This window comes from Trifolium pratense, linkage group LG2 (genome assembly GCF_020283565.1).
Source record: "Trifolium pratense cultivar HEN17-A07 linkage group LG2, ARS_RC_1.1, whole genome shotgun sequence".
NCBI lineage: Eukaryota > Viridiplantae > Streptophyta > Magnoliopsida > Fabales > Fabaceae > Trifolium > Trifolium pratense.
The window spans coordinates 11,949,578-11,962,041 of record NC_060060.1 but is presented as its reverse complement, the minus strand read 5'-3'; the positions used below and the strand labels follow the sequence as shown (position 1 = coordinate 11,962,041).

Sequence of the window (12,464 nt, the reverse complement as noted above, 5' to 3'; positions counted from 1 at the left end):
GACCCTCTTTAGATGAGGATTTAAGCATGAAGGGGAAAAACCCATATCTGCAACTCTCTTAAGATACTTTTCGTTCTTATATAATTTCAATTTGACCTCATATTTGCGACACTTTTCAGATTTCCTCCATGCAAAGCCTCCGTTTTTTCGTTTTAAGTGTTTTGTTTAACTAAGTTTTTAATCAATCTACTTCATAAAATAAGAATACTAAACAAAAAATAGAGATTATCATTTATGTATTTACTAAACAAAAAAAATAAGACGTTATATTGCAAAAAAAAAAAAAGAAGATTTTTGAACATATGCCACCAGTAAAAGAAAAAAGGATCTAGTGTTGGCAAGCTTATATAAGTATTGTAAATTAATCAACTTGTACAATAAGTATACAACTTTAGATTAGATCTTATTCGTTTGATTACAATTATATTAAATTATTGGCTAGTATTATCTTGGTTAACCAATCTTTTTATTGCTGCAAATTATACAACTCCTGAAGAAAAACAAAGAGAAGAACATAACATAATAGGAAAGACACAAAAACAATAAAATCATTTGAAAAATCATTAGCTGAGCATCTACCTTATCGGTTTTGTTCACAACGACGGTGAAGGGATGATTTTTATTTTAATTTAATATTTGCTTTTTTTCTTTAAAAAAAAAATAGTTTAAAAGGTTAAAGATTAAATTTTGACAAAAAAATTGACTTTAAAATCATTTGATTTAACTTAATAAGTTGAACCTAACGAACCGAACTAAACTGTTCGTAAACTTTAAATGAGCCGAATTCGAGCTGAAAAAAAGAGTTTGCGTCGAACTTGAGCCGAGTTTTGAGCTAAACTAATTCTTATCAAATCGAACTCAGACGAGTTCTCTCAGCTCGACTCTTTTCCGGCTTATACAACGGTAAAACGTGAATTTTGAGGGGCCTGTGTGTTAAGGGACTAAATAGCAATGAGCCCATAAAAAGAAGCATATAGAACCGCCACACACACAGTGTAAAGAAAAGAAATGTGGCGATCACGGGAATTATTGAAAAGCGGTGCGGTTGTTGTACGGCGGAGATGGATGAGCACGGTGATGAGTTTCGGCGACGGAAGTCACGGAGCATTAGGATTACCAACAACAACCGTAGGCATAGGAGTAGATTCATACGAACCTACTCCAATTCCTTCTCTACCTTCTGATATTCTTACAATCCATGCCGGTCACTATCACTCTCTCGCAACCACTTCACAAGGCCATCTTTGGGCTTGGGGTAGAAACAACGAAGCCCAACTGGGTCGTGGGCTTTCCGGTAGAGAAACATGGAATGAACCGAAAAGAGTAGAGGGTCTTGAAAATGTGAAGGTCTGTGCTGCTTTTGCATCTGGTGTTGTTTCTTCTGCTGTTGGTGAAGATGGTTCTGTTTGGGTTTGGGGGAAATCGAAACGTGGTCAGCTTGGTCTTGGAAAAGATGTTATTGAAGCTGTTGTTCCTTCTAGAGTTGAAGCACTTTCAAGGGAAAATATTGCGAAGGTATTTTTTTTTTACTTAAGCTTAATTAAGAGCTTACTGTTAATCATGAATATAATGAGCCCTCTTATTTGGAATGGGAAAGTTTCGTACTTTATTTAGGCCTTTTGGGTGTTTATTCAATTCAAATAAGTTGAAAACATATTATGCTTTAGCTGATAACTGGTAAGGTAGCTTGTAGTGGATGGATTAGCTTATAGCTAATAACTTATAAGCTAACTTATTAGCAGATTATCTAGCAGATATAAGTTGTAGTGTTTCGTAAAGTCGGCGTTTGAACTAGCTTATAATTTTAAAATGACATAAGAAAATATAGGTTCAATTAATATTTAAGTTTTTTTTTCAAGTGAGATGACAGGGGTGAACTTGGAAGAAAAATAATAAGCTATAAGCTAGTCGAAATAAGTTATAAGCTTGTGAGAAAATGTCAGTTACTAAACCGGTCTTTATAATCATATAAGTTTATAAGCTATAAGCTCAAAATTGTGTCTTGTCAAACATACCCTATTAATATATACTGTTAATCCAAGAGTAGACGATAGCTTGGTCCGTAAAATTGTAAGGGTCGACCAGTTTAGTCCTTCAAATTTGGGAAATACGAACAAGTTACTCATTTTCTAAATTTAGCATCACAATTTTAAAGGTTTTATTTTTTTCATGGTATAGCAAGAGAGTATTCAAGTCAAATTGCAGGTCACTCATTGGTTTTGATGGATGTTTACTTAATAGATATTTTGGTTTAAGGACTAAATTGATTGACATTCTTTAAATTAAGGAACTAACTTGCTATTTGTAAAGTTAAGAGAATAAATTGCTATATCCTTACAATTTTGAGAACTGAAATGATCATTTACTCCTTAATCCAAATAAGCAATTTTACTATGAAGCATTGACACGTCGACACGGGTAAAAATTTGAGAAAATTGAAGTAATTGAAGCACATGTGTTGGTGTTGGAGACAGTGTCCAACACCAACACATATTGGACACCGACTTAAAGCTTTATTTGTGGCTGTTTCTTTGATGGAACAGGTCTCGTTTGGTTGGGGGCACGCACTTGCTTTAACTGTGGATGGCAAGTTGTTTGGGTGGGGATATTATGCGGATGGGAGGATTGGGAATATGGGGAATGATCGCTTGGAGTCATCTCCATTAGATTCAGCTGCAATTGCGTTTTCAAATAACACACAACTCACGAGTTCAGACCTTGAAGTTGCTGAAAAGAAAGTCTTACAAGGAATGAAGGAGGAGAGTAACATGCCAATAATATGGGAACCTCGCTTGGTGGAAGAATTGCGTAACGTTCAAGTTGTGGACATTGCATGTGGCCTTGATCACTCTTTAGTTCTTTGCCGTATGTAACACAAATCTACTTTGCATAATTTTTCTATGAATCATAATTTATTCTATGAATTTATACAGCACTGTAAATTTAGTCTTAAAAAATAATTGAAAATCTTCTATCAAATTAGTCTTTTTAGACCAGTTATTAGAACCTGAAATGGTCTAGTAGAGACTAATGAGATTGAGAATTTTCAGATTCAAGTATTATTTTAAAATTTCCTTAAGTTCAGGAATATAGTTGACAGCATCTCTACAAATTTATAGACTAAATTAGTGATTCACTCGATAATTCTTTTAGCAAATTACATATGCATAGTTTTGTTCTCTTTCAGCTCTCAAGTATTGTTTACCCTTATCAGGTGATGGTGTCCTCTTGAGCAGTGGGAGTAATGTGTATGGCCAATTGGGGAGAACTAGACAAGATTTGGGATTTTTTCCTGTTGATATAGATTTCACTCCCGTTTCTGTAGCAGCAGGGGTTGGCCATTCTTTGGCAATATGTGAGCTTGATGAATCGGATGGTAGTGACACTGTGGGGGCTACAAACATAGCGTCATGGGGATGGAATCAGAGTTCTCAGCTTGGAAGGTCAGGACCTGCCAATCTTCCTGCCTTGATTGATACATTGGATGAGGAAAATCCGGTGTCGGTTTCAGCAGGGCGTGCACATTCGATTGCTCTTACGTCAAAAGGAGACATGTGGGTCTGGGGATCTGGTAAAAATGGCAGGCTTGGACTGTCAAGTTCTGTTGACGAAGTTGAGCCGTTTTACCTTGATTCCTTGGAAGGTTTTCAAATATTGCAGGCTGTGTCTGGGTTTGATCATAATCTTGTTCTAGTTGCTGAATGATCTGTCTTCAACAAATGGCTTAGTGCTAGGCTTAGTAAATTTAGTAACCAAATAAAAGATAGCAAAGTAACATAGTAAAGAGTGTACTAGGGCAAAGCTGCGTCTCTTTTAAGCTTAAAGCTGTGCCTCTTTTAAGTTCAAAGCTGTGTCTCTTTTATGTTTAAACTAAAGGGTCGGAGGCTTGAAACAAATCCAAGCACTCCCTTAGTCCTAATGTAAAAATGTTAATCATGAATAAAGGTGAGTGTATTTTGATGATTGCGAGATTATTCTAATTACTAAGAGCAAGGATTAATAATCAACTGATGCAAGACATTGGTCCAAGTAGCGGAAGAAATGTAATAGCTTTGCGAGATTAGCTTTACATTGGCCTTGATTGCAATGTATTTTGCAAGACATTGGTCCAAGTAGCGGAAGAAATGTAATAGTCTATAGTAATACTCATGCAAGTAACAATTAAATAAAGAATAAGAATCATTCATTACTTGTAAATTTAATAGAAGAATTCCTTGAAGTCTTTCTTTACATTTGTTTCCTCTTATTTTTGCTCTTAATGATAAACCTTCTGCAACTTTTACAGGAAGGCTGAATAGACAAAAACAGTAAAAACCATTGAATACTGTTTAATTCAATTTTTCTTTGGTTGGTTTTTAACCGATGACTAGCATGATGGAAGGTCCTTTGGTGGTGGCAGAACAGATTGACTTTGTTCTGGTCCATTTTCGACAAGGAAAGCTGTTTTCAACCCCCAACCAGTATGCAGCTCCAAATGACAATGCATGAACCAAACACCTGTGCAATAGGATATACAAAAACATCATGTCATGATATAGCAGAACATGCCATGAAGTTAAACATTATAGAAGCTTAGCACAACTTCGGACGTACCTGGATTATCTGCCTGAAAACGAATTGCTGTCCAACCACCAGTGGGAACCCCAACAGTGTTCCTCTCCATAGGATCTACCAAGTTGTATTTAGCAGGGTCTTTAGCAGGATCAAAATTACCAATACCAGTTCCAACAACAAAAAAGTTATATCCATGAAGATGAAACGGATGTGATTCAACTGTGAGGAGATTGGTATCCTGCAAAACTAGTTCCACGGTAGAATTGAACGCAATCTGGTTTACTCTTGTGCCTGTTGAAGTACCAAGATTGGCCGTTAATGGCACACCGGTATAGTTGAAAGGAATTGGAGGGTTATCGGGAAAATCAGCTCTGAAAACACCCTTGATATCGAAGTAGTGAGCTTGGAGAAGCGCAGTTTGAGGCATCACAAAGGATACATTGTTTATGGAAGCAAGAAACCGGGTTCCATTGAGGCATGTAGGGCAAGAATTTTTGCCTAAACCAATAGTGTAAAAGAGGTTTCTATCAACTTTGAGTGGAACATTGGCAGGGTATTTAGCAGAGTTTAAGCTTCTGAGTTTCGTGTTGTAACTCAAAGCAAAACCTGTGTCATTGCTAGCTGGCAACTGTGGAAGAACGGGTAGGACAGTGTTTGGAATGTTTTTATATTGAAGTATACCTGTAGCAGTTTTGTTGTCAACTGGAACTGGGGCATCCATAAAAGCCTTGGTGCCCATGAAGAACCTGCCAGAAACTTGGTTCGCATGAACCAGAACGTTTGTGGTTTGACCAGGAGCAATTAGTATTGCCTGAGTGGTGAATGGTTTTGTATAAACAGCATCAACCTCCACTACTGTCATATTGTGACCCGCAATTGCAAAGAAAAGCTCGTCGTTGAGTGCAGCATTGATGATTCTCAGGAGGTATGTCTTCCCTTGCTCTACCTCCATCGCAAATGTGTCTAAAAATTTAAGCAAATCAATTTAACTTCAAACAAAGGTTTGACTCTGTTGTAAATATAATTTTACATTTTGTATTTATTTGTACAAATTGTATTTGGCCCATTAATTTGTTCTATTAGTATAACATATTCTATTTAAAGAGTTTAGTGATAGCACAAACTCGGACTAATGTTCTTACGTTTCTCTGAACAAGGAAAGAGTGGTCCTGGTTTTCCATTGATTGTATGTGCATCTGACATATTCGGTGGTAACCCCATTTTGTTTCCTTGCTTTACAATCTCTTCCACATCATTGTTCCACCATTCACCTATTGCATGCACAAACAATTAGAAATCAACTTTCATACTTCTTAATTCTTATCTTATCATATGAATCTTTATAATACTTACCTAGGAGAATTTCAAATTCTCTTGCTGGCTGTGGAAAAGGAAACAGTGTTCCAAGTTTAGGCATAATTACTATTGCACCATAGACAGTAGCCCTCAGCCAAAGAATGTGTGCATGCCACCATAGTGTTCCTCTCTGCCCAGTAACGTTGAATTCATAAGTATAGCTGTTTCCGGTCTGTATCGGACACTGTGTGATATAAGCTGGTCCATCCGCCCAACCGTTACGATACTGTTTAAGTCCATGCCTATAATAAGCATATATCTGATTATTAGACAAAATAAAACTCATATTTACTAGTGTAAAAAACTTCATCTATATGTATTTAATTGATATTCGAAATTCGGCTACCAATGAATAGACATGTTGTATTGTGCATGGTTGGTAACATTGACAAAAACTTGATCTCCTTCCCTAGCATAGATAGTTGGCCCTGGGAATCTCCCATTTACAGTTACAATAGGTTTTGCATGGCACAACCTACTCACATTCTTCACTTGAATCTATAGAAAGAACAAAATGCTATTTAACGAAACCTTGCATTGCAAACTAGTAATTTAAGCATGTTGAATATTATCAAAATATAATAACTCACATCAAACTGGTATTTCTTTATGGCAGCTTCAGATGAAGACATTAAATCAACAAAGAGGAATAAGAGAAAGGTTAACACAGACATGAAACCGCTCAAGCTTGCCATTCTGTTCTGCTCGATATCGAACTTTTTTTACTATTTTGAATGTTATGAATGCAGGTACATTGTATTGCATTTATATATGTTTTGAATACTTATATGAATATTGTTAAGAAGGTGAAATGGCCTATCAGTTTGTTGTTTGAAGGATAGAAAATGAGCTAAGGTTGATTTGGTAGTTCCTTAATGAGTTGTATAGTTTGCAAAATAATGAATAAAAAATTTGAAGGTATTGAATTCCGTAGAGGCTGGGGATGGTAAAGAACAATGTTTTAAGAAGTTATAATTGTTTATACATTTATTTCAACATTTGATATGAAACTGTGAGAGGTACATGAAGCCAAACCAAAGCTAATAATGTACATTGGCTAGACTTTATCGTTAAGGACAAGTAATGGTTCATCAAGGGTGAGTCCTAGTGTCTAGAACTCCGTGTACTATGCAAATTGAAGGTTCCTCTGCCAAAAGAAATGGTATTTTAACCGTTGTGACAACATCATGGTAAAATTTGTGTCTGAAGTACATTTCATATTGGCAAAAAGATTACCCCACACATTTAATATATTAAAGCGTGAGTTTGAATCTGGAATTTTCTACTTCTCAATGCTTGCGTATTTGAGTTTCACTATCAAACTTTAGAAAATTTTTAAAAATTATTAAAATGTTTTTTCGTAAAAAAAAAAACATTACGGTAAAATCTCGCCGTCACTATTTTTCACCCTCAATTTCTAAAGAATTTGCTATGTTTATTTGACAAAAAGTATTTTTTTTAATGTGTGCATCTAAAATAGTTCAATTAGACTTACCATGATTCACCCTATAACTTTGGATGAAAATATGCTTGAAATTTACTTTTGATTAATTATTTAATAATTTAATTCCTACCAAATTATTTGCTTGTTTTAGGCATTTGTCGTTAGTTTCCTATACTAAGTTTTGTCTATCTGTTCTATTGCTTTTCTTAAACATAACAGCCAAGTTTGTTTTTTGGCAATCAAAAAATGAATAAGTTGTAAGGAAAGGAATGTAATGTCCATGGACTGTATCTTCTACTGCATTTAAACTCCTTTTCTTGGACCTCATGAAACGCATCCTTTGTTATAGTTGCATTGTGAAACTTTTTACAACTAATTGGAGAAAACATTTAAAATAGTTTACTTCATTTGGATTTAGAAATAAGTCAAGATTTTAGTGAACGGCTACGTTATATAAGGACTTATCACACAGAAAAAAAGTATGTATTATTGTCGTTACTTTCCATTGACTTCAGTGTTTGAGTGCTCGAAAGTACATGACCTCAACCGTAGAACTCATGTTGTGGTCCTCCATCATAGTTCAGTAACGCTGACAGTCGTTTGAGATCCACTAGTTCATATCAATTACTGATATTAAATGTCTAAAATATTTTATGAATAGATTTTATGTTTTTCATTTCATCGATCATTTTGTAGATAAAGATGCACATATGTGCGCGCACACATGAACATATTTAGGAATTCTAATAGCGAAATATCATATACTACCAATGTATATAAATGATAAAATGATGACATCGATCGTTAGAAATAAACAAAAATTTGTAGATTACCAAATTGTACCATTATATACCCATAACCATAAAATTGCAGACTTGTTAACCAAAGGTGTTTCAATTGATGTCTTCAAGAAGTTAAGATGCCTAATGGGAGTTGACTCATTAGCAAACATGAATTAAGGTGGTGTGCTGAGTTTAGTGCCATTCATGTTAAGTAAAACTAGTTAACTTGAAGTACAAGTTACACAGTTTCATTGTAAAATTATTGATAATTCAAAATTGTTGAGTTTGTTAATGTGTTAGAGAGTTAGTTAATAACTAACCACTTTCAGTTAGGATTATTGTGTTCAAATGATTCCATAAGTCATAAATAATGTTCAACAAAAATATTTTTCAACACGTGACGATAAAAAGAGCTATGCATGGAAGAAAGATAAAATAATGAAGTGTTTTTTGGCAGATGAGTTTGAGTATTCTTTGTATTTACTTTAATGAAAATAGAAGGAAGATAAAAATAACAAGAAATCAATTAACAATTTTATACATTGTCCAAATCTTTGCATTCATTGTTTCTCACATTCAATCTTGAAATTAAAAAATAACTGCAATTTTTGCAGGCAACAACATTAGCAGATAACAAAAGTCAATTATTACACATTGAATAGTACTGTTCCACACAATCTGAAGAACTGTTTGATAATTTCTTTCATGGGTCCTAGCATTTTGGAAGGTCTTTAGGTGGTGGCAAAACAGATTGATCTTGTCCTGGCCCATCTTCCACAACAAAAGCAGTTTTCAATCCCCAACCAGTGTGCAATTCCAAATGACAATGCATGAACCAAACACCTACATAATCATATATACAAAAACAAACATGCATGTCATTATCTTAATAAAACGTCTCTGAGGTGTCAGTTTAGTGGTAAAAATTTAATCAGACAATCTAAATGGTCGGACTTCAAATCGTTTGTGGAACAATTATAGGTCTTGAAGTTTGTGATTTTACTGTTTTAAAAGAAAGGTAACTAGTAAAAAATGTTTAATTACCAAAGAAAATTAGAGACGTAAAAAAATGAAACTCTTCTCATTTTTCCCCTCTAATTTTCGTTGGTAATTTAACTTTTTTTAATGCGGTTGATAAGTTATACCTGGATTATCAGCCCTGAATCGAATTGCGGTCCAACCACCGGTGGGAACACCGACGGTGTTCCTCTCCATAGGATCAACCAAGTTATATTTAGCAGGATCTTTAGCAGGATTAAAATTACCAATACCAGTTCCAACAACAAAAAAGTTATAACCATGAAGATGAAAAGGATGTGATTCAACAGTAAGAAGATTAGTATCCTGCAAAACCAACTCAACAGTAGAATTAAACGCAATCTTGCTAACTCTTGTCCCTGTTACAGTACCAAGATTCGCCGTTAAAGGTGCACCGGTATAGTTAAAAGGAGCCAAAGGCTTATCAGGAAAATCAGTTCTAAAAACACCCTTGATATCAAAGTGATGAGCTTGAAGAAGCGCGGTTTTTGGCATCACAAAAGTAACATTATTAAGTGATGCAACTAAACGCGTTCCGTTGATGCATGTAGGACAAGAATTCATGCCTAAACCAATAGTGTAAAAAAGGTTTCTATCAACTTTAAGAGGAACATTAGCAGGGTATTTAGCAGAGTTTAAGCTTCTAATTTTTTTGCCATAATTTAAAGCAAAGTTTGTGTCATTTGCATTAGGAAGTGTTGTAGGTAATGAAGGAATTATAGTGTTTGAAACTCCTTTGTATTGAAATATAGCTGTTGCAGTTTTGTTATCAACTGAGAGTGGTGCATCCATGAAAGTTCTTGTAGCAATGAAATATCTACTTGCAATTTTGTTTGCTTTGACTAGAACATTTGTGGTTTGACCAGGACCAATTAGAATTGATTGTGTTATGAATGGTTTTGTGTAAACTGCATCAACTTCAACTACTGTCATGTTGTGACCAGCTATGGAAAAAAATAGTTCATCATTGAGAGCTGCATTGATGATTCTTAGTAGATATGTCTTTCCTTTCTCAACCTCCATTGCATATGTATCTAGAAACAATAAATTCATGAAAATTTTCAATGAGGTTAATTAATCAAAATGTGCTAGCTTAATTAGTTTAGTTGTTTTCTTACAAGATAAGTTAAACCTAGTAACTTACATAATTATAATCTCTCTTTTTATAAACATTTTTTTGCAGTATAAAAATGTAGTATAAAGTTAGACTATTATTCTTACGTTTCTCTGAACAAGGAAAAAGTGGTCCCGGCTTTCCATTGATTGTATGTGCATCCGACATATTTGGCGGCAAACCCATTTGGTTCCCTTGATTTTCTATCTCTTCAACATCTTTGTGCCACCATTCTCCTATTACACATATTAAAGAAGATTTTAAAGTTGTATTAATATGAACCGTCTGATTTTGTAATTAACGGCTGAGATTTTGTACTACAGAGAATCTCAATCCCTCAACATTTAGCAAATATAATAAATTATTGAAGAAATAGTAAACTGACCTAACACAATTTCAAATTCTCTAGCTGGTTGTGGAAAAGGAAAAGGGGTCCCTTGTTTAGGCATGATAACAATGGCACCATAAACAGTAGCCCTCAACCAAAGAATATGTGCATGCCACCATAAAGTTCCTCTTTGTCCAGTCACATTGAAATCATAAGTGTAGCTTCCACCAGTTTGGATAGGACATTGAGTTATATAAGCTGGCCCATCAGCCCAACCATTACGATACTGTTTTAGTCCATGCCTATAATATACAAAAAAAAAAGAAGTAATAATCCATATTTTCTTGTTAGAATTAATCATATCATTAATTTTGCATGTGTGTGTATATAAAATGTGACCAAATTTGTGTTTGGTAAAAAAGAACAAAATTGGCCTACCAATGAATTGAGATGTTGTATTTTACATGGTTGGTGACATTGATTTGTACTCTATCTCCTTCTCTAACATAAATTGTTGGCCCTGGAAATCTTCCATTTACTGTTACAATTGGTTTTGCATGGCATAGTCTACTCACATTCTTCATTTGAACCTGTAATTATAATTTCATAAAAAAATTATTAATTCAATTAGTAAAAATAATAATAATTAATTCAATAGATATATACTAGTCTAAGGGCCTGTATGATAAAACTTTTTTTAAAAAATAATCAGAACTTTTCTTAAAAAAAATGAGAATCTAAAAATCGATTAAATTATGAAGCTCTTAATATGAGTAGTTTCTCTTGAAAATATCATTTTCAATAGGTATTTCTACAAAAAAAAAAATGTAATTTTCATTACGGTAAGCAAACACAAAATACTTTGTTTTCTAAGAAAAAATATTTTTTAAAAAATCTTTAAATTATTAAATGTCAAAATAATCATTTTTATAATCTCTAACAAACGGGTCCAAAATCCCGTGCTTTTTTTTATACAAAAAATTCCATGTTTTTGTATGAAAAAAAAATATAAAAAATAATGTACCAAAAAAAAAAAAAATATAAAAAAAAAAATGTGTGAAATTATGTCATGTTTTATTAAAGGAGTGTTACATAAATAGATAGAAAGTAGCATGCTAATTAATTTTGACCATACTTATATAATATATGTATATATATTGTGTATGTATTAACTCACATCAAATTGGTATTTCTTTAGTGCTGCTTCAACTGGAAAAGAGATCAAGCCAACAAAACCAAAAAGAAATATTAACAAACATGTTTGACTACGGAAGCTTATCATTTGATAAGCCATTCTTCTCCTCTTAGAAAACTTTAATTTTGTAATGTTAATGAGAAGAAGATGGTGATGAAAAAAAATGTTGAAATGTGTTAAGTATTTATACAATATTACTACAAAGGTTGTTGAACAATAACCAAATATTTTAATGAGGTTATAAAAACACGAAGGTTGATTAGGTTCATGAAAGCTTTGAAGGGATATGTTGATAAGGACTTAAAGACATTGGAATGCCTTAGAGGCTGAGATTGCTAGGCAAAGGAATCAATTTTATTTTATTTTATTTTTGTTAATTTTTGGTATGTTCAAATGTGGACTGAAAATGAAGGGTAGATGTGACCAAACAAACCTTATACATTAGGCTAACATTTTTCGTTAAGGAGAAGCAATGTCTAGTTAATGGTAAAATGTTGTTGTTTGCAGGAGACACTATGTATGCCTCCAACCGAACCCTTCATTACAAAATTGATCATAGAATATAATAATCAATGTCATGTATTTAAGTCACCACGTTATGACCGTGCGACTTCGAGAAAATGGTTAAGAGTCTCACATTAACCGAGTTTAGT

At 33.7% G+C, this 12,464-nt stretch overlaps 3 protein-coding genes across 3 annotated transcripts; 1 reads left to right on the top strand and 2 right to left on the bottom strand.

The window, feature by feature from the left end:
- Nucleotides 1-872: 872 nt before the first annotated feature.
- On the top strand, nt 873-3,963 carry LOC123910341 (probable E3 ubiquitin-protein ligase HERC4). The gene is made up of 3 exons (XM_045961437.1): nt 873-1,515; nt 2,544-2,865; nt 3,215-3,963. The coding sequence occupies exons 1-3, from the start codon at nt 1,009-1,011 to the stop codon at nt 3,703-3,705; spliced, it is 1,320 nt and encodes a 439-aa protein (XP_045817393.1). The 5' UTR covers nt 873-1,008; the 3' UTR covers nt 3,706-3,963.
- A 158-nt stretch (nt 3,964-4,121) lies between these two features.
- Nucleotides 4,122-6,885, bottom strand: LOC123910340 (laccase-11-like). Its single transcript, XM_045961436.1, has 6 exons — nt 6,501-6,885; nt 6,257-6,408; nt 5,908-6,152; nt 5,697-5,825; nt 4,594-5,517; nt 4,122-4,497 (listed from the first exon to the last, which is right to left on the bottom strand). Exons 1-6 carry the CDS (start codon nt 6,603-6,605, stop codon nt 4,367-4,369), a joined length of 1,686 nt encoding a protein of 561 aa, XP_045817392.1. The 5' UTR covers nt 6,606-6,885; the 3' UTR covers nt 4,122-4,366.
- A 1,763-nt stretch (nt 6,886-8,648) lies between these two features.
- On the bottom strand, nt 8,649-12,056 carry LOC123910339 (laccase-11-like). Its single transcript, XM_045961435.1, has 6 exons — nt 11,794-12,056; nt 11,055-11,206; nt 10,674-10,918; nt 10,396-10,524; nt 9,282-10,208; nt 8,649-8,979 (listed from the first exon to the last, which is right to left on the bottom strand). The coding sequence occupies exons 1-6, from the start codon at nt 11,908-11,910 to the stop codon at nt 8,849-8,851; spliced, it is 1,701 nt and encodes a 566-aa protein (XP_045817391.1). The 5' UTR covers nt 11,911-12,056; the 3' UTR covers nt 8,649-8,848.
- Between the last annotated feature and the right edge of the window lie 408 nt (nt 12,057-12,464).

Coding starts and splice junctions, on each gene's coding strand:
- LOC123910341 (XM_045961437.1), top strand. CDS start 1,009: ATGTGGCGATCACGGGAATTATTGAAAAGCGGTGCGGTTGTTGTACGG. Junction 1,516..2,543: donor CAAGGGAAAATATTGCGAAG/GTATTTTTTTTT, acceptor TTGATGGAACAG/GTCTCGTTTGGTTGGGGGCA. Junction 2,866..3,214: donor TCACTCTTTAGTTCTTTGCC/GTATGTAACACA, acceptor TACCCTTATCAG/GTGATGGTGTCCTCTTGAGC.
- LOC123910340 (XM_045961436.1), bottom strand. CDS start 6,605: ATGGCAAGCTTGAGCGGTTTCATGTCTGTGTTAACCTTTCTCTTATTC. Junction 6,153..6,256: donor TACAACATGTCTATTCATTG/GTAGCCGAATTT, acceptor TGCTTATTATAG/GCATGGACTTAAACAGTATC. Junction 5,826..5,907: donor AGAATTTGAAATTCTCCTAG/GTAAGTATTATA, acceptor TGCATGCAATAG/GTGAATGGTGGAACAATGAT.
- LOC123910339 (XM_045961435.1), bottom strand. CDS start 11,910: ATGGCTTATCAAATGATAAGCTTCCGTAGTCAAACATGTTTGTTAATA. Junction 11,207..11,793: donor TAAAGAAATACCAATTTGAT/GTGAGTTAATAC, acceptor TTATAATTACAG/GTTCAAATGAAGAATGTGAG. Junction 10,209..10,395: donor TTTTCCTTGTTCAGAGAAAC/GTAAGAATAATA, acceptor TATTGTTTCTAG/ATACATATGCAATGGAGGTT.